This window comes from Mytilus edulis, chromosome 2 (assembly GCF_963676685.1).
Source record: "Mytilus edulis chromosome 2, xbMytEdul2.2, whole genome shotgun sequence".
Lineage (NCBI taxonomy): Eukaryota > Metazoa > Mollusca > Bivalvia > Mytilida > Mytilidae > Mytilus > Mytilus edulis.
The window spans coordinates 94,450,036-94,470,770 of NC_092345.1; the positions used below are offsets into that span (position 1 = coordinate 94,450,036).

Consider the following 20,735-nt stretch of genomic DNA (forward strand, 5'->3'; position numbering starts at 1 on the left):
TGACAAATGGCAATTCAAAAGCTCAAATACATCCAACGAATGGATAACAACTGTCATATTCCTGTCTTGGTACATGCATTTTCCTATGTATGAAACGGTGGATTAAAAATGGTTTTGTAGCTAGCAAAACCTTTCACTTGTATGACAGCCGCATACAATTCCATTGTATTGATAACGATATGTGAATAAAACAAACAGACATAATAGGTAAAAATGTGAAACTAGAGGTATAACAGCCAACATTGTGTTATAATCTTATTAATCACTATAAAAACAAACAAATATTAACAAACACACAAAATGGCATATAGACAAAGCACATAAGCAAAAATGAAAACATTTTATTTTTTACAATAACACAATGACGGGAAAAAAAATAAAATCACAAAAATACTGAAATACGAGGACAATTCAAAACGGAAAGTCCCTAATCAAATGGCAAAGCTCTAACACATCAAACGAATTGATAACAAGTGTCGTATTCGTGACTTCGTAAATAAATGTTTCATGTAGAAAATGGTGGATTAAACCTGATTTCATAGCAAGCTAAACCCCTCACTTGTATTACAGTTGCATCAAATTCCATCTGTATATATTGAGAACTATGTGTGATCAACAAACAAACATAATAGGTAAAAATGCCAAACAAAAACAGGGTTACAGGAGTCAACATTGTGTTATAATCTTAATAAAAAAAAAAAAAAAAAAAATTTGTAACAAAGAAGCACAAAAAGGCATATAGACAAAGCACATTAGCAAACATGAAAGACAAGAATGCAATAATTTTACTATAGCATAAAAACACAATAACCGAGCCACTTTAAATGGATATCATAAAAAATACACACAACAGTAAAAGTAATATTTTAAAGGATTATGCACCCTTGTTTTGATTCAATGCTGAACATATGGACATTTTATAGAAAATCCACAGCCTTTATCCTTATACTCTCATATTTGGCAATTTGAAGAATGATATATATATAGGATTATTGCATGCAGTGCTAGCATTGATTTCCTTAAAACAAGTTTATAAATGTAGTTATTGGTTAAAACGTAAAAATATGGACCAAATCAAGTACACCTTTTAGGTTGCGCTCGACTTTAGTGATTCAGCACGAGGTATTTTGGAATTTACAGGTTTGTTAGAACTTTTTGTAAAAAATAAACACTAGCACATCATAAAAAAGCAAGTGAGTAATCTATGTTTCAAATTTTATAACAAAAAATCTCTATATCTAAAACTGTGGATTTTCTATAAAAATATTGGTTTAAAATGGCCACAGAAGGGGTCATAAACCTTAAAGGCGCACTAGCTGTCAAATTCTCAAATTCCAATAATTGATTAATAACAATGTAAAACCTGTATCCAAATCATAAAAAGTAACAAATAAGCAATTTACATGGCATAGTGTCGAGAATATGTAGCCTCGTTTCGTGTGTTTTTTAGTCTTGACGCCATCTAATTATTTATCGAGTTGGCCTCCGAATAATTCCGATGACCATATAAGTGATATAAACATAAATAAAGATATAAATAGAAAAGCTAACTCGTGTAATTTCATTTTGCTATGTCTGTTTAATTTTATACTATAGATTAAAAATATATGTTAATCATCGTTTTTACTACATAAGAATGAGTTTTTGTGGATCGAATAAGTCAGTTAAATGATTTACCTTTGTTTCACTTTCACTGTTGACATTCGTTACCTTTAAACAATTATACACATACAATTAACGTGTTATCCATCACTCGCTAATGAGTTAAATTGAAGTTCACATGAACACGATTTAATGAGGCCGAATTATTCACTTGCAAGTGAATAATACATTATAAAATTGAGAATGGAAATGGGGAATGTGTCAAAGAGACAACAACCCGACCAAATAAAAAACATCCGCAGAGGGTCACCAACAGGTCTTCAATGTAGCGAGAAATTCCCGCACCCAAAGGCGTCCTTCAGCTGGCCCCTGAACAAATATATACTTGTCCAGTGATAATGAACGCCATACTAATTTCCAAATTGTACACAAGAAACTAAAATTAAAATAATACAAGACTAACAAAGGCCAGAGGCTCCTGACTTGGGACAGGCGCAAAAAATGCGGCGGGGTTAAACATGTTTGTGAGATCTCAACCCTCCCCCTATACCTCTAACCAATGTAGAAAAGTAAACGTATAACAATACGCACATTAGAATTCAGTTCAAGAGAAGTCCGAGTCTGATGTCAGAAGATGTAATCAATGTTTCTTCGCTTACTTTGACAAAATTAACCAATACTGGCTGCTAAAAGTGAATTATTATTTCACTATTTCACTTTCATTAATGATTGAACAAAAAATATTATATTTTTGATTTTTTTTATATATCTCTTAGCTAGTGCCCCTTTAAAGAAGACAAATAAAAAATACCATAACACGTTACATGTATCAAGACGACAAACAACGTCAGTACCAATAATCTAGATTTCATGATCATCGTGTATATTATTTGTGTAGTTGATACTGAATATTTATCAATCATGTCCTGGTATCTTCCGATAAACTTTTTGTTTATATAAAAAGGACGAGACGGTCTGTGACACACTCCTGATTCATTAACTTTCTGCTAAGACAATGGTGACGTTTTACAAAGTCTAAAAAAGGATACAAAAAAGAAGTACAACGGAACATAAAACACTATGATTTTTTTAATTTCTTTGTCATTCTTTGTTCTTAGATTCTGGTGATGGAATATCTTGCGACTTTGAAAATTCCAACTGCCATCTTAAATTGTACAAATGGCGTGTAGCTAATAACTCAGATGATCATACGAAAGGGTCAAGTGAGTTTTTATTATACAAATCAAAGTATTTTTCGATAGCAAATAGAGTTCAACCTAGAACAATTATTTTGATCTGACCACTACGACTGTTATTAATTCAGTTCTGTTCATAAATTTCGCAGTTTTTGAAAATATGCTTTTCTATTAACATACTAGTGTTTGGTTGGTATTATTATTTGCTTTAGAAATATATTGCTTTTTAACTAGTTTAAATGAGAAAATCGAAAATTCAGAAATTATTTTGAAATTCAAGCTAAGCTGAGTCATCTATCGATATCTGATACCAATTTGAAATTATGTAAATGCTTATCGATCGCTGCATACAGATGGAAATCTTATAATGTAAATAAATGCAAATTTTACCGGTTAATTAAATTTGTGATTAGAGAAATAGATAGATTCATTCATATAATAACGAAGCAGCAGCATAGTTCAACCTTGATCCAGTTTATTAATCAGTTTTCAATATCCATTCAAGATAAATCACCTTAACTTAAAATAAAAAAAAAATATATATATTCGGGAGATAAAAATCTAATTGTTCGCAAGTGTAGGGATTACAGGCTGATAACAGTAATCTTTTTTTGTTTGATGGTAATATTGGTCACAAATGTGTGACTGCAAACTTTTCTCTTTGATTATTTTTGGAAAATCAAATTGCACAGTAATCACTAATTGATTGAATGTGCTGAACCAAATACAAACAAATTTCGACACACCTTTTCTGTTCTTAAGGGTTAATTGTTGTCTAAGTCATTTCTTATTTAAACACAGTCGGTATCATTTAGCGTAACCTTAAGTAATTTCAATATACGGGTCTACACCTTTGAAAATAATTTAGATCGAAAAATAAAATTGAAACTTTGACGTTCACATTTTACAGAGAAATCATTTTCGAAAGTTTTGTAAGTGTTCAATTTAACATGGGTTCCATAATAAATTCCATAAGGGTTATCAGCAGGATTAATTTGTTCTGTAGTACAAGTAACTTCAATGGATTATATGGAAATATCAGCAAACAGATTTTTAATGGGGCATTAGACACATATTTGTTCATGAACCTCATATAATTCTGTTTACCTCTTGTAACTCCAGTAAATCACTAAACTACTGTACTGAAACTACACATAAACATCGTTATAAATTGCAGAGAACGGTCATTTTGCTACCACGTATGATAACTCAACATCGAGGATTGAGTCTCTATGGGTGAAGGTTGATGGTCAATCGTGCCTGACATTCTGGTATAAAAATGAGATTATTGGTAGTTCACCTGGTAGTAGTATTGATGTTACATCAAAGGTAAGTAGGTGTTGCGTAGGTAATTGTTAACGAACACTGTAATTTTTTTGTTTGTCTTTTTTGAAAGGTTCACCACTAATTCCACATTTTGTAATGAAAAACACATCATCATTTTGATATTTATTCTATCATTTATCATACATCATCCATACAGTTACAGTTCACATATTCCAGTTCAATTCTATAGTATATACAAATTATTTTTCCATTCTTATTTATAGGGATAACTAAAGCATAAAGCACGAGAATGTAGTGAATATCAAGTTTTCTATAACAATTAATGGAGATACTCAAATATAAATAACGGAGCTAATTAACGGAGACAAAATTTATGACAAAAAGAGCAAGTTTCACAAACAAAACAAAATGTCAAAGGAGAAATATGTTTAAACAATAATAATGTTTATCGCAATTCGCGACAGTAGGTGGTAGTGTACAGAAAAGGAAAGTAGATACTGGAAAAAATGAAAGAGTGAAAAAGTGAAACATTAATTGTAATTAATATTAGGGTTATCCCATAACATGTCACCATCACCGAAGAGTGTGTGATCGATACAGTGTGTCGGATTAAGTCACATTTTGACTCGGCATATGTCAGTTATGTTCCATATGTAGTTAATAACTGTTTTTTTTTTTATATAACTTACATTGACACTACTACTTCCTCTAGTTTATTACTGGATATATCTTAAAAATCTCTTTGACAAAGCAAGATATGCTTTCCAATGATGTATCATCTGGTTTTCACTTTTTTGTTTGTCCATTTACATCTTATGACAACTGAACATTTGCGCTTAAAAAATTATGATACTTGTTAGTTTATCAATATTGACAATTCTAGAAACTAATAATGAATGTGATTATTTATTAGTTGAAGTTGTCTATTTAGCATATATCTTAAGTGTTATTTGCGTACAAAATATTTCTACAGGTAGTTCCGAAATTCCACTTGAAGATACAGAATAACTCGAAAAATTGCAATATTTTTTTTATACAGGGAACTTCATGTCCTGGAAAACAAACTTATGTTAACAAAACCATAAAGGATAATCAAGTACCTAATTGGACACAAGAGTTTCTACAACTACCAAACACATCCGATGTTATTCAGTTTGTATTTGACGTTCGCACAAATAATATGGTAGTTTCCATCGATGACATTAGCTTACTAAACGGAACTTGTCCCTTATGTAAGTTATCAACCTAATTTAGATCATCTGTTGTCCTGGATTTATATATTTTTGAATGCTCAATATAAAAAAGAAGATGTGTGGTATGATTGTCAATGAGACAACTATACACAAAAGACCAAAATGACACAGACATTAACAACTATAGTCCACCGTACGGCCTTCAACAATGAGCAAAGCCCATACCGCATAGCCAGCTATAAAAGGCCCCGATAAGACAATGTAAAACAATTCAAACGAGAAAACTAACGGCCTTATTTATGTAAAAAAAAAAAAAAAAAAAAAATTGAACGAAATTCAAATATGTAACACATAAACAAACGACAACCACCGAATTACAGGCTCCTGAAGTCCTGAAATATACTGGATATTTCCTGACGTTATACTTTTACAAATGAAACATTTAATCGAAAAGAAAATTGCTCAGAGATCGTATATCCAGCGCGGTTTGGATAAATGTTTTGTTCATATAAACTTGATTAAAATCAGTATTACAAGTAATCTTTTTAAAGTATTACCGAAATTAAAAGAAAAAATCGTTCGAAACAAGTAATTGATTAAAGATCACGCTACATACTGTTAGGTAACTTATCACATATCGTCGCTAGGCTTACACAATGACTTTTTTAGATATAAAAATGGGTTCACATGCAAACCGGTCGGGCGGGAGGAAATTTTTTGTATTCCATAAAATCCTACATCTGGACCATTAAAACATAGGAAACATGTAACAATATTTCCAAACTCAACTGTTTGTAATGTTTGCTTCCATCATGATGTATGTACAATTGAAGTGAGATTTTGTTTTGAAAAAATAGTAATTTTCTGATTTTGGAGGCCCAGCAACAATATATCAGTGCATTTCCTAAAAGACATCACAGTTTTTTGTATACCATACTTAATTTGACACAACCGTTTCTCAATATATCGTGGTTGTTGCATAGACAAGATTAAGTTTGACTCTGAGTCGTACCTTTGATGGCCATATTGTCGTGCAACATAACTTTACGAAATCATTACAATGAATAATTTGAGTCGAAACTTAATTCGAAATATTCAATCATGAAAATTGTTACTGTCAAATACTAAATTGACACTTAACATTTCGAGATAGTACTAGTATAATACAGTTTCTTTATAATTCAGTATTCAAGTTCTACGAACCAGAAAATATAACCTTAACAATTCCACTCGATGGTCATGGCAATATTAATTGTTCGGCAGAGAAACCTGGTGATGTTCTATACAGTATGACGAAAATGGGCTCCTGTCAAAACCTTGCCAATACAGGAATACATACTATCCAAAAAGCTTCGTTCTCAGATGCAGGAACCTATGTTTGCAAATTGATTAGTGATGGTGAAGTAAAGACAAAATTTATTACTGTTAATGTAACAGGTAAGAGTTCAAAATGAAGTATATTCATTCTGATAGGAACAAAAACAGCTGATCATAGAAGTTTTGCTTCACGCCACCATTGCTAAAAATTATATAATGGTTTACTTTTATAAATTGTTATTTGGATGGAGAGTTGTCTCATTGGCACTCATACCACATCTTCATATATCTAGTGAAATATATATTCATCTGATCACATAGAGAACCCCGATCCGAAATCAGCAGTTTTGGATCGGGATACTTGGTGTGCTAATGTGTACTTATATATACCAACACATATCTATACAATCCACATGTATTTATACGTCCATTCCGAATATGTGTGTATTTATATTCTAGCTTTTGCTTGCTACACATCAAAACTTTTGTATTTTTAACTGAAAGATGTAAAAAGAAAAATACCAAAAATACCAAACTCCGAGGAAAATTCAAAACGGAAAGTCCCTAATCAAAATGCATTATCAAAAGCTCAAACACATCAAACGAATGGATATCAACGGTCATTAAGTTAGCGAAACCTCTCTCTTGTATGACAGTTTTATAAAATTCTATTATACTGACAACAACGTGTGATCAAAACAAACAGACATAATAGGTAAAAATGTCATAAATAGAGGTAACACTGTCAACATTGTGTTATAATCTATAAAAACAAATATTTTTTTTTAACAAAGAAACACAAAATAGACAAAGTGCATAAACAAATATGCGTGACAAAATTTCAAAATTGACCATAGCACAATAACATGATGGTGGAATGTATAAGTATTGAGCCACGTAATACGTATATAACCAATGTCAACGTTGTCATCGTAGAATAGTTTGTTTGTTCTATATGTTGTCTGGAAATGTATGATTATACGTATGTCGGTGACTATATGTTTTCCTTGTCTTATATATTCAGATACTATCGTCGTTTAAAGTTTAAATATATTCTATTGCTCAAATATCCAAAAGGGACGAGACAAAAGTTAATCAAACTTACATAGTCTTCTCCCAGAACTGTTATTTTGCCGATTGAGTCCGATTGGGATATTTTAATTGAGTGTGCATGCGCATGGAGAGTAATGCATTGATAGTTGCAAACGCTTTCTCTGTCGATATACCCGACGATCTAACTCTGTTAAAAGAATGCAAAACAACGATAGAAACGAGCACGGCGTGCGATCTTGAATAACCTTTACAGAAAATCAAATGTGTAGAAGCCAAATATTTAGAAAAAAATTATAACATTAAAATCAAAAAGGCCTTGATAGAGGCGTTAAAACAATCAACAATCAATTTTTCAAATGGAGTTGCAACCATAGTTGTAGTACAAGTAAATACATGTATCACAAACTGAAAATAATAGTAGAAATTATCAAATGCATCAAACTAGTTCCAAAGATTTCTTTCAAATAATACCACGAGAATCTAATCAGTACATAATGATGATTTAAAAAAAAATAGGGGCTTTCTTCATAAATATCATGTCGGGAAACTGCGGCTGAGGAAAATGACAGTTCGATGCCAAAGTCATGGAATTCATATAAAATTCATTCATAAGAATTTAATATAGAAGTTTGTTGAATATGATGTATGTCAAAAGATAAAATTACTGTTATTATGTATATAAAGGAAACACAAATTGCACCTTTGAGAATGGCATATGTGACTGGACACAAGACCAGCAAGACAATCAAGACTGGGTGTCAAGATCTTCTACCACGCCATCTAGTGGTACCGGTCCAAATAGTGATCATACGTTTGGAGATTGTAAGTTCAATTTTGTTCTCATCAAATATTCGAATATTTTAAATTGCTAATTAACTATGCTGCAATTGAAATATTGCTGGTTTTTCTTTATAAATAAAGGCAACAGTAGTATACCGCTGTTCAAAACTCATAAATCCATGGACAAAAAACAAAATCGGGGTAACAAACTAAAACCGAGGGAAACGCATTAAATATAAGAGGAGAACAACGACATAACACTAAAATGTAACACACATAGACAAAATCCCACGAGAACAACAAATATAACATATATATATATATATATATAACATCAAAACCAAACACATGAATTTGGGATAGACAAGTACCGTGACACGTCTTATCGCAATGTGTATTTACACTCAAAAATAAGAGAAAACAAACGACACAACGTTATAATGTAATACACACAGAAATGAATAATTTATTCAATTTTTTTTTTTTTTTTTAAATTTATCATATTTTATTGAAATCTGTACATTTGTTAGTTTAAAACATCAAGTACCGGTACCTTATCCCGGCCTCGTTAACATTAGTAAACATCATATTTATACAGTTGTTAGTATTTGTTAGTATTATACATTCAATTTTCAATATTTGGAAAAAAATAAAAAAATTTACCATGTCAGTAATTTCAAAAAGAAAGAAGTTTACTATTAAGATTTTCAAACATAATTATCTGTATAACAAATGCACAGGTTTAGAAAAAATATATATATATATTGTTTTTTGTATTAAATTTCTTTTTTTCTTATTTGCACATAAACAAAATAAGTTACACACTTTTGTATGCATAATAGTTATATACACTAAAAAGAAGATATATAATATATTATTTAATAGACACAGCAGTTTTAGTTTGATACATTGCAGATAATGATTTTAAGACAGAGGTTGTTTGGATATGAAATATATACATTATATGTGGAGTCTATTTGGTTTTTGTTTTTTGTTTTTATAATAATAAAGGAGTCCAGGGGTTCCAGCAGTTTTCTGCCCTACTGAGTAATTTATTTTTATAGAATATATTTTTTTCTATTAATAAGTTTTCCTTTAAATAATTTTTAAGTGCTATTATATTGGTTTGTTCCATAGCTAATTTGCTTCTATAAATGTAGAATTTTGTTAACAGAAGTATTATGTTTCTTATGTCATTTTTATCGGTTTTTGTTAAAATACCAAATAAAACCAAATCAATATTTAAAGTTAGTTCTATTTCTGTCTTCTCAAATTTATTCAATTTTAATGTATATATTGTTTACGCACAATGGAACAAAAACAATGTTACAAATCTTTCAATTAAAGCATTTGTTGTAAATATTCTTAAATCACAGAAGAAACTTTGTTTCCTCATTTTGTAATGTTAATCAAGTTTTGCTGATAATATGTTTGTAAACAATTTTATTAGCGAATTAATAGAAAATAAAAATATGTGTTTAATAAACTAAATAATTCAATGAATTTATGACTTCTGACCAGCTATGATTATAACAGTAGTGGATCAAACCTTACATTAAGGGGTAATTAGTAAAAAGAAGATAGCAAATCCTAATTAAATACATTATACGAGCCGGTAATAGAAACAAGACAGTACTTTAAGGGATCAAATTTGAAATGTAAAATATTTTTAAAATATAATTGTACAACAATTCATGTTACAGATGGCAATGATGATTCATTATTTTATTGAAAATGTTCAATTATGAGTTCAATTTAAGTATAATGATATTTTTATATACAAGTATAAATTGAAAACAACTTTCAAACCTATGATTGCGTTGGATAAAAACCGCAATTTTTGTACGAGTGCATGTAACACAAATTTCGTTGTAGAGGGGTCTAAATACAACAAAAACAACATTTTCAAAAAGACCAAAAAAGTGAAAAAGTATATTTTTACAAGACTCATTTGACTAACAGGACGAACAACTGATGTTCTTTAACCCTGCTGATCACAAGATGTAACAAGATGGATCTCTATATTAGTTTAATATTTATATATATTATTTTCTTTCTTATAATGAAAACAAAAAGTAAAAAACACCACATTTTCATAGTTTTGAAATAGCATTAGGCTGACAGATTGTAATGTGTATACAATTAAATGTCTAGAAATCCATCATTTAAATCGTCTAAACTGGTCAACTGATCATTTTATCGGGACCTGCAAAACTTACTGTTCTTCAAAAATATATTTTGAATGAATCCACATTTAACTAATAGAATAAAAACATTCAAATAACAAACAAACGGTATGTATGACGTCGTTAAGTACAAACTTTAGAGAAAGCATGGATTTTAAGTGTAACTTCAATGTAGATATGCTCTGTCTTTTATTTTGTAAATTTCAGCAACAGGACATTATATGTATTTTGAGGCTTCTGGTGGAAGTCAACATGACACGGCAGTTCTCAAGTCACACATGTTATCCACCGGACCCTATTGTCTGTCAATGGCTTACAATATGAATGGAGATAGTATAGGGGCACTTAACGTTTATACAAAGGTCAGTTCTCAAGTCACTCATGTTGTCCACCGGACCCTATTGTCTTTCTATGGCTTACAATATGAATGGAGACAGTGTAGGGGCACTTAACGTTAATACAAAGGTAATCAACAAATGATAAAGTTTATGTATTGTATGATTTGAATATCATTGTGATCTGAATTCATATCGCATCGGCATGTTTTTGTATTAAATTTTAGCTAAACTACACAGTGAATAAGCATATGCTGCCTTGTGCAAAAAGGAATATTTAACATCAGAATCTTCGGAGCATCCTTTTTGGTAAACATATTGACAAAATTTGTAAATAACATGTCGTATTTACCTGCAACAATTTAAAGAAAAAAATATTTAGTTTGAAAAAGTGAAATCTGTTTGAAGATTCCTTTAATATCTAAATAATTTGCGTCTTCTGATCAGAAAATTAAGTGATATGTGAGATTGTAAGATTGACCTTACAGTTATAGACAGATGAAAACCTGTCGAATTGTTTTTACATAGTATTTAATCAAAACAAAATATTTCAGGTGTGTAATAGCACTGTGCGCAATAAAATTTGGTCGGTTGCAGGAAATAAAGGTGAACACTGGTTTGATGGATGTATAAAAACACCTGTTCTGTCACAGGACTATCAAATATATATAGAGGCAGAAAGAGGCTCTACTTATGCCAGTGATATTGCTATAGATGACGTTAAGATACATGCTGGTAATTGTATCTGTTCCAGTAAAACTGTTGGTAGGTTCCTGTAATCTTGGTCTGTATTTTACTTGTTATGTTCTCCTTTATTGTATAATCTGACAAAGTCTTGTAGTAAATACATGTCATTGCAAAACGATTTTAAAAACATTGCAAAAAGGGATGTTCCGGTACGCATCTGGCATGAAAGCAAATTCAACTTGGTATCAAGAAATCGACTAGTTTACCACTATTTTTATGATACATACTGATAATCGTATTCTATTTCATACGACACAAAATATGATACTGATACTGTACTGTACGGGAATATGATACTGATACTGTACTGTACGGGAATATGATACTGATACTGTACTGTACGGGAATATGATACTGTTGATATACATGATCCCGGCGACGTTTGTTGATGTTAACCAAACTTATATCTTTATAAAAATGTTTAATGCTAAATAAGTCTATTTACGTTTTTTTACTGAAATTAATAATAAAAAAAATATTATGCTATATATGTTTTTTAAAAGCCTACAAAAAGCCGGAAGTCATAGCATTGATGTAAGATCACAATAACTGATTACATGAACACTTATCAACACAGAAAAAGACGTAGGGCAACTTACCTTATAAACACATTTAGTCCTATATCTTATTTTTGATTAGTCCGTTCCTGTGAATTTGAACAAGGTCTTTGTCAATGGCATCAGTTAAACACAGATGATTTTGACTGGACACGACTTTCAGGCCCAACTGATTCTCATGCAACTGGACCTAATAATGACCACACAACAGGTATGTAGGAATTAACTATCCTCGCACTATGCATTACTAGTAATTCAAATTAAAAATGTTTTGAATAAACAATGATTACAAAATATACTTTACACTGAGTACGTAGCAAACACCGGCAAATACACAAAACAAAAAGAACTTAAATGAACTTAAATTACGTATCAGTCAGCGTCCAGTATATATTTTCACTCAGTACGTAGCAAACACCGGCAAATACACAATACAAAAAGAACTTACATGAACTTAAATTACGTATCAGTCAGCGTCCAGTATATATTTACATATTAATTGAAAAAAGATTGATCATACCGCTTTTTTTTTACATGAACTTAGTGTAAGGAAATTATTGAAGAACGTTAATATATATAAAATTAACAACTGACAAAAAATGAATTTAAAACTAAAACAAAATGCTGGCATTATCCGCCTTATTTCCAATATATCTGTCTGCATTTTGTTTACAGATGACACCACATCGATTCTTTTGATTATAAATTCTAGGCTTTTAATTTTAATTTTATGTGTTTTATGACTTGAATACTTTAGGAGCTGTATGGCCAAAGGGGTCTAAAAAGCATGGTTTTATCTGTATAACATTAAGCTAAAAAAGAGTTAGAAGAAGATTGCAAGGTTTCACCTAAGTCTATAGACGTTAGATTGATGTTCAACGTCCAATGAAATTATAACGTCATATCAGGACAAGAATATGTGAATTTGATATGAATGTTGACCCTGCTTTGTAGACTAACAAGACTAAGTCGAATTTTAACATGCTTATTCATATGGAATTCCGCAAGAAGAAATATCATCATAACCGGACTCCGAACAATAGATTAAAGGAAATGTGGCATGAGTGCAAATGAGACAACTCTCCATCCTAGTCACAATTAATAATAGTAAACCATTAGTCTGGCATATTTTCCTTTTTCGCTTCAGAAATAGACTAATGACGAAATACAACAAACAAATTTGCAATGAGATTTTTTCAAAAGACCCTTTTATTAAATGTGAAAGCTTTTTCTTAATCACATTGTGTGGTAGTGTAGTGTAGAAAGTAGAAAAGTCATCTATGTCAACAGAATTAAAATGACCATCAAAAGCATGCATTTTATTTAATACCTCTCAAAAATTTTCAACACTTTACTAAAAATAATCAATACCATTATTTTAATAAGCTTTATTACAAAAGTTAGTAACAGGTTCTTTGATAGTAGTAAGGGAGGTAGCTAGAAGCACTTTTGGCTGCCTTGTCTGCCGGTACGAACACAAACTATTTTGCAAGTTTATTTTCTTTTGCTAGAAATGAGTATATCATGGATCCTATCATAAATTTCGGAAGTCTTTGAAAAAATAGATATATAAATATCAACCGTATTGATAATTTTTTTCAAATAACTGTCTAGAGTTTTTGTTATCCAGTTTTTCACGTATACGCCATTTTTTACAGTAAGCAGACAGAGCATCTTTAATGAACTGACGACACTGACGAACTGACAACACTGTTCCCAATATATCATAAATGAAGGACTATATTTAGGTTCTTTCTTTGGAAAACTTTTGACCTTACGGTCTCCTGTAACGAAATGATCATAAGGAACATATCTAAAACTAGATGTTTCACAGTCTCAAGTGGAAGGAACATTATTTTCTATATTGACATCCAGCCATTTTGAAAGGGGGAGTCCCAACCCAGGACAAAAGGGGGGGGGTTCCAACTATATGTTCCCATTCAAATGCATTGATCGGCCAAAAAAAGGGGCTTCCAACCCCCGGAACCCCCCCTGCATCCGCCAATGACATCTGATGTAACTGACGTATAATTAAAAAAAAAATTCTGCTATTGTAAGAATACGAAATAAAAGGGGGTTCTATATTATCAAAAAATGGAGGTATTTGGCTATGTATGGTAAACCTAATTTTGTGCTTATCCATAAATGCCGTTAGATGCGTGATCAAACCAAAATCTACTTCGAAATCATGTCGGGAAGATTTTCTAAGCATTCACATATATCTCCATTAAGTCAATTTTTCAGTGTGTATTCAGTAGTATTTCAGTATGAAATGGGACAATCTATATACTTTCAAACAAATAGAATATTAATCTTAACAATAGAAATGACTTGAGGTCAGTCATATCATCAACTTTAATATCTTTAATTTACCAAGATATAATTTTTTCAAGGAAAATGTTTGATCAAAAACATTATATCAACACTTAATACAGCAGCTATGATCAATTCTGTTTTCGAAACATGTTGTTTTTGTAGGTAATGGTTATTACTTATACATTGAATCTTCAAGTCCGAGAACGCAAGATAACAAAGCTGAACTAGAATCAACTGCTTTGCCAGGTGGCATTCAATATTGTTTAACATTTTATTATAACATGTTGGGTGCAACAATGGGAGCCCTCCATATATACAAGGAGGTAAATAATTTACATTTTACATGCTTTCTGAGTTTTCTGTCATTGTCCCCTTTCAAACCTCCATTCTCTGACAACTTATGATTGCAAAAACACTGTAACAAATACACTCAGAGATCATCTCGGATATTTTGCAAAACCTTTGTCTGTGACGTATGCAGAACAACGTATTCGTATAAAAAAACTAACTACCATAATAAACATAATAACCATAATAGGCACATACTACAAAAAACATTAAATATTTTCAAAGCACATTAAACAAAAATAAATATAAACTGTGTTGTACGAAACCTTTAATCAAAAATAGGAAACACAGACTGTAAGATGAAAAGGAGAAGATATATTTTCTAAAACTTTCCTTGTTCAACAAAGGTCTCGGTTTCATCAACTTGGGCAATATCCTTTACTATAATACAGTCAACTCAAAAATACTGTACCTTATATCTCTTAAACATTTATTATCAAACCAAGTGCATTTACTTTTCACTTACAGACACGCGTTGCAGTATCTCAATATATTTACTTAAGTCCAAATCACCTGATTGCACCTGTGGAGTTCCCCATTTATGTTATAACTGGCGACTTGAACATTGTTAATAACACTTCTTTAAGAAATCAGTCATCCAAAGGCCCGACATATGGTGATCCTAAATCCATCAATTGGAATCACAACTTCAGTCAATGATTATGTCAGACAATAAGTGAAAAAGAAGACGTAGATTTTTTCCCGCATGGATAAGACTGTGAGGTTGTTGAAACAAATTAGAATTAAAAAAAGGAATGGGTTCATGAAGACACATGCTTTCAGGTCCTCAATGCTTTTCAACTTCGAACTTTATGTGGCCTTTTTTAAAATTTTTGATTTGATGAGTCTTTTGATTACAAATAGCGCGTTTGGCGTACAAAGTTATTTCAATTCTGGTATCTATGATGAGTTTTTATGCCCCACCTACGATAGTAGAGGGGCATTATGCTTTTTTTTGTTATGTGTGTCCGTTCGTTCGTTCGTCCGTCCGTTCGTTTGTCCGTCCGTCTGCCCAGTCCAGGTTATAGTTTTTATTGAATGTTACTGGTATGTTCCCTATGATATGATCTTTCTGATTTTACTGCAAAATTAGAGTTTTGGCCCCTCATTTCACGGTCCATTGAACATAGAAAATGATAGTACGAGTGGGGCATCCGTGTACTATGGACACATTCTTGTTTTATGTTACGTTGTTCTTTGTTTACCCTACTTCCATGATAAATACAATTATGTCGTTTTCCCTTCAAGTAAAGCCTTAAACAACATGGTTTGCAATGTGTAAACCACAATACATAAATTGCTTGACAAATAAGGTATAAACAATTTACTTTGAAACTCAACATATACACTTACCAAGGATAAAATTCGGAACAATCATAGCTCTGTTCCTTTGGAATTGCAACTAAAGATAAGGAACTGGATGTTCCTTGGCTTTTTTTGATACATAGATTAAAAAATAAAATTATATTGCTGGGACTCCCCAGTTCTTCACGAGGCCTCTTTCTTAATTATCAATATCAAGTTTATCAGCATTTAATTCCGGTCTTAACAGTTATTGTGAAACTGCAAACTCTATGGAGGCGTGAATCAGATGTTGATACTTAAAAATTTCAAAGATATGTTGGAGTACATCTAAATCTCTTTTGTTTGCAAAACTATTAAAACATTTGACTTCACTACACTTTACACTAGTATTCCATATTCCGAACTAAAAGACTGTCCAGTTATGTTAAAACAAAAACTTTCTTGTCTTAGGGAGGAATACATCATACTTTGTAAGAAGCTTTTTATGTGGAATGGAAAGCTAAACAAAAGTTGAAATCATCCCTTTAAAAATTTTACGCCATCACGAGTTGGTTGACCATTTTGGAAAATCTGTATCGAATATGATCAAAAGACATGTTCCAAAATTCGTAACCACAATCCCATTCTCTTTTCTTTTCTACGAATGTGAGGTATCGTATGAGAGTTTAAAACCGGTTTTTTTTTATGAGCAGCACGACGGATTCCACATGTGAGGAAGGATCAACTACGTTTTTATATGGATTCTTGTCGCTCAGTCAATAGTTTACTTAGTTGTGTTTTATGTACTGTTTTAAGTCTTTTGGTCGTTTTTTTATATATTTTTTTGCCATGGCATTGTCAGTTTGTTTACGATTTATGAGTTAAAATATCCCATTGTTATCTTTTGGTTCTCTTTTTGATGAAGTTGAAGTCCAATCAACTTGAAACTTAGTACACATGTTGCCTATGATATGATCTTTCCTTTTAATGCCAAATCATAGTTTTCTGTTGGTTTGTCTGTTTGTCTTTTTCTGTTTAAGCCATGACGTTTACAGTTTACTTTCGATCTTAGAATTTAAATATCCCTCTGTCATCTTTCGCCTCACTTTAAGGGTATAGTAAACAGTTTTTTGTTGTGTCCCGCTCACCAAACAGGTGCATGGCTACACTTATAACGTAAGGGTATAGTGCTAGTAATTACACAATGATATCTCTAAAAAAATAAATTATCATTCGAGCATCACTGATGAGTCTTTTTGTATCTTTGATACGAATTAAGAAGTATTAGACAAATATTATTCTTATGCTCAGATCTACCCAATATCAATGTCAATGTCTACAAAAAAAATATCAGACGCTTAAAATGAAAAATTTGATGGTAAAGAGTAGTCTCATTGGCAATCATACCACATCTTTTTATTTTCATTATCATTAAACCCAACGTAACGACTTGTCCGTTTGTCTGTCTTCACTTTTTTGTCTTCATATTAGCGCTATTGTTGGATTCTCTTAAAAGAAACGGACTTGTTTGATAAGAGCCATTCTTTGGTAACTGAAATTCGAAAACAGCTATTGAATTCTTTTTAAATTATGTTGATTTAATTGTTCCTGCTAGTGCAATATAAAGAAAACTTCATTGCAGGTAGATTATTTGTGGACTGTGTCATTTTGATGTAATCTTGTAGCAAGGTATCATATCTAAATATCAAAGACAAGATGAAAAAGTTGGGTATTTTAAAGTATTATAAAACGCGGGTCGGGTGTTCACAATTGTTAACCTTTTATATATGATTACATTATTTCCTCGTCGTGCATAATGTTATTCGGTTTCAGATGTTCTAGTTAGTAGGAGCGATCAACACAACTTCAATATTGAATCTTGCAAGTAATATCCCATACTCTTCAAGCGTTTGCTAATGAAGAGGAAAATAACACTGTATGATTTTGATATGTTCTACGAGATTAACTTGATTTACCTTCACCAGAAACGCTCAAACTGAATATTTGAAGGCAAAGGATGCAAAATGAAAAAGTTAGAAAAGTAACTGAAAGATTGATGTTTTTATCTCGCGATTGAGAGACGAAGGGAAATAACAAAAATCTAAACATCTGAATTTATTTCAGGTTACTCCGTCGGGTAAACGAGCGTATCTACCCCCACAGTCTAGTTTAACATCAGGCACAGCAGCACAGGTAACGTTTTAGGAAACCATGAGAAAGTGGTCTTTATTTATTTTTAAATTAATATTTGGACTTCCAACTGCTACTGAATAAATCTGTTTTAAAACTTGCATAAGGATATTTTATATGGATGGCATATACGTTATAATTCTTGTGACCCTCTTGTTATTTTGGGGCTTGCACGAAAAGTCAAATTTTGCTCATTTATGTAGCAAAATAAGTAGTATAATATTATCATTTGTAAAATATCAAATAAAATGTCAAGCACTGTATCTTAACATGTGCATTTTTTTCCTACAAGATACGAGACTATGCACACGTAAAAATAATAGTATGTTTACGAATAACCTCACTTTCACCATGCATATGTTATATCAAAGACATGGAATGTTTTATAAAAATTATTATTAGAATATCAGGAAGCATATCTGATCATACCTTTTAAGTCAAAAACCAAGTGAATAGGAAGACGTTAGTAGTACAAGAAACATGCTCAATGCGGTCAATACATTTTACAGACAAGATGCATTAAGAAAATATTAAGATGTATGAGGTATAACAAAAAATTGAATTTGAAGGCAAATTCAAATTGGAAATTCATTAAAACTGACAAAATCAAACGATATCATTCAACGGAACAGGGTGAAAAATATGAGAATCATCAAGAACACAATATATTTGATTTCCATAGGTTTTTCTATTTTTCTTTTCAATGTACATTATATTGTGTATTATTTTTTAGAGTGGCGTCAGATCTTCCACAAGAACTCTTCTCTTTACAATCGCAGACGACCATGGTGCGACGTGGCATAAACAGCAGGTCAATATTCCAGTTTCTACTTCAGACTTTAAGATTATCTTATCTGGTGTTGTTGGAACAAGCTTTTACAGTGATTTAGCCATTGATGACATCAGTATTACAACCGGAACGTGTTAAAACAGACTATTTCAATCCTTTATGGGTTGATTTTAACATACCTAAATAAAATTAAAAAAATAAGTAAGCATTGAACGTGGTTGCTAAATTTGATATATGCTTTTTTATGTGTCTTTGTTTGTTTTTTGTCTGATTGAGATTGTGACACGGTGATGACTGCTGTATCCCTATTTTGACAATTTTACCTAGTATATCTGTTTTGTTCACGAATCGTTGTCAATATAATGAAATTTGATGCGACTGTCATACAAGGTTTAGCGTTATAAAACCAGGTCCAATCCACCATTTTCTACATAAGAACATGTCTGTACCAAGTCAAGAATATGACAGTTGTTGTCCATTCGTTTGATGTGTTTTATCATTTGATTTTGCCATTTGATAAGGGACTTTCCGTTTTGAATTTTCCTCAGAATTCATTATTATTTTGATTTTACTTTTTGCATAACCGATAATCGACACATTATACGGAAAAATGTCCATAATGTACAATACTTAATAAATGATTTAGAAATGAAATGTTTTAAAAACAATGTCCCAACATTTTGCCATTAAAAAGCATTATGAATTCCTTCATAATTAGTTTATAAGACAGCCCATTAAGAGTAATATCAAGAACAAAGGGGACTAGACTGAGTAGTCATTTGTACATTTGATTTTTTTTTGTTTGGTGAAAATGTCCTGGAGGCATTTTTTGTTGTTTTATTTAACTTAAATTACAGCGACTCTTTTCATAAAAAATCTAACGACTAAACAACACTAATAATAATGGGACATTTAAGTATAACTTACAATCAATTTTCATTGTACGAAATTTTTGTGAAATATTCAGAAATAGTTCCTAGAATGATTAATACAGCAAACTAGTATGGTATGAGCTTTATCTATACATGTTTTAGTAGAACACGCAACAAATGTTCGAAACATGTTAAACCATAATGCAGGAAGTAGCGGTAGTGTTGCAATCTCTTTATTCGTTCACCCGTCCCTCTGTATATCCATTTTACAAATCAAATGTTTTGTGACATTTTTTCTTTGATGCTACTGAATGAAATAATTATCTTTTTTTGGTAATCAACTTCACACGAAGATATACAACGTGTGCCCTCTTTTTGGAACTGTAAGACAAATGTGTCTGTTAACTGACACTTTGAAATTTTTGCTATGCTGAATAAACTGTTTTTCGTCACTCCAGTACTACTGAACACACACGATGACTTTATCTTTGATCTGTGTCTGAACAATGATCAGTTCCATGTATTTTCGATACTCGAAATGATTAAAATATGTTGAATGAATTTGAGACAGAATGGCTTCAAAAGGGCATCGCATCTGTGGGCGCTGATCTGAAGATACCAACGTTTCCATATACCTTGAATAACGAAAAGAGAATGCTTATCACGCCAACACATGTAACGT

At 31.4% G+C, this 20,735-nt stretch overlaps 1 protein-coding gene across 2 annotated transcripts in view; it reads left to right on the forward strand.

Annotated features, from left to right (window-relative positions):
• Positions 1-19,414, forward strand: part of LOC139513515 (MAM and LDL-receptor class A domain-containing protein 2-like) — a 31,624-nt gene extending 12,210 nt beyond the window's left edge. The window contains exons 9-19 of one of the 2 annotated variants that reach the window (XM_071302110.1): positions 2,721-2,825; positions 3,976-4,127; positions 5,125-5,317; positions 6,464-6,715; positions 8,333-8,470; positions 10,822-10,976; positions 11,504-11,714; positions 12,336-12,464; positions 14,732-14,892; positions 18,326-18,394; positions 19,125-19,414. In XM_071302110.1, coding sequence (XP_071158211.1) covers positions 2,721-2,825; positions 3,976-4,127; positions 5,125-5,317; positions 6,464-6,715; positions 8,333-8,470; positions 10,822-10,976; positions 11,504-11,714; positions 12,336-12,464; positions 14,732-14,892; positions 18,326-18,394; positions 19,125-19,319 — 1,760 coding nt within the window. In that variant the 3' untranslated portion in view covers positions 19,320-19,414. The remainder of the gene's footprint in view (positions 1-2,720; positions 2,826-3,975; positions 4,128-5,124; positions 5,318-6,463; positions 6,716-8,332; positions 8,471-10,821; positions 10,977-11,503; positions 11,715-12,335; positions 12,465-14,731; positions 14,893-18,325; positions 18,395-19,124) is intronic. The other variant, XR_011662455.1, reaches the window with a different exon arrangement.
• The last annotated feature ends 1,321 nt before the right edge of the window (positions 19,415-20,735 follow it).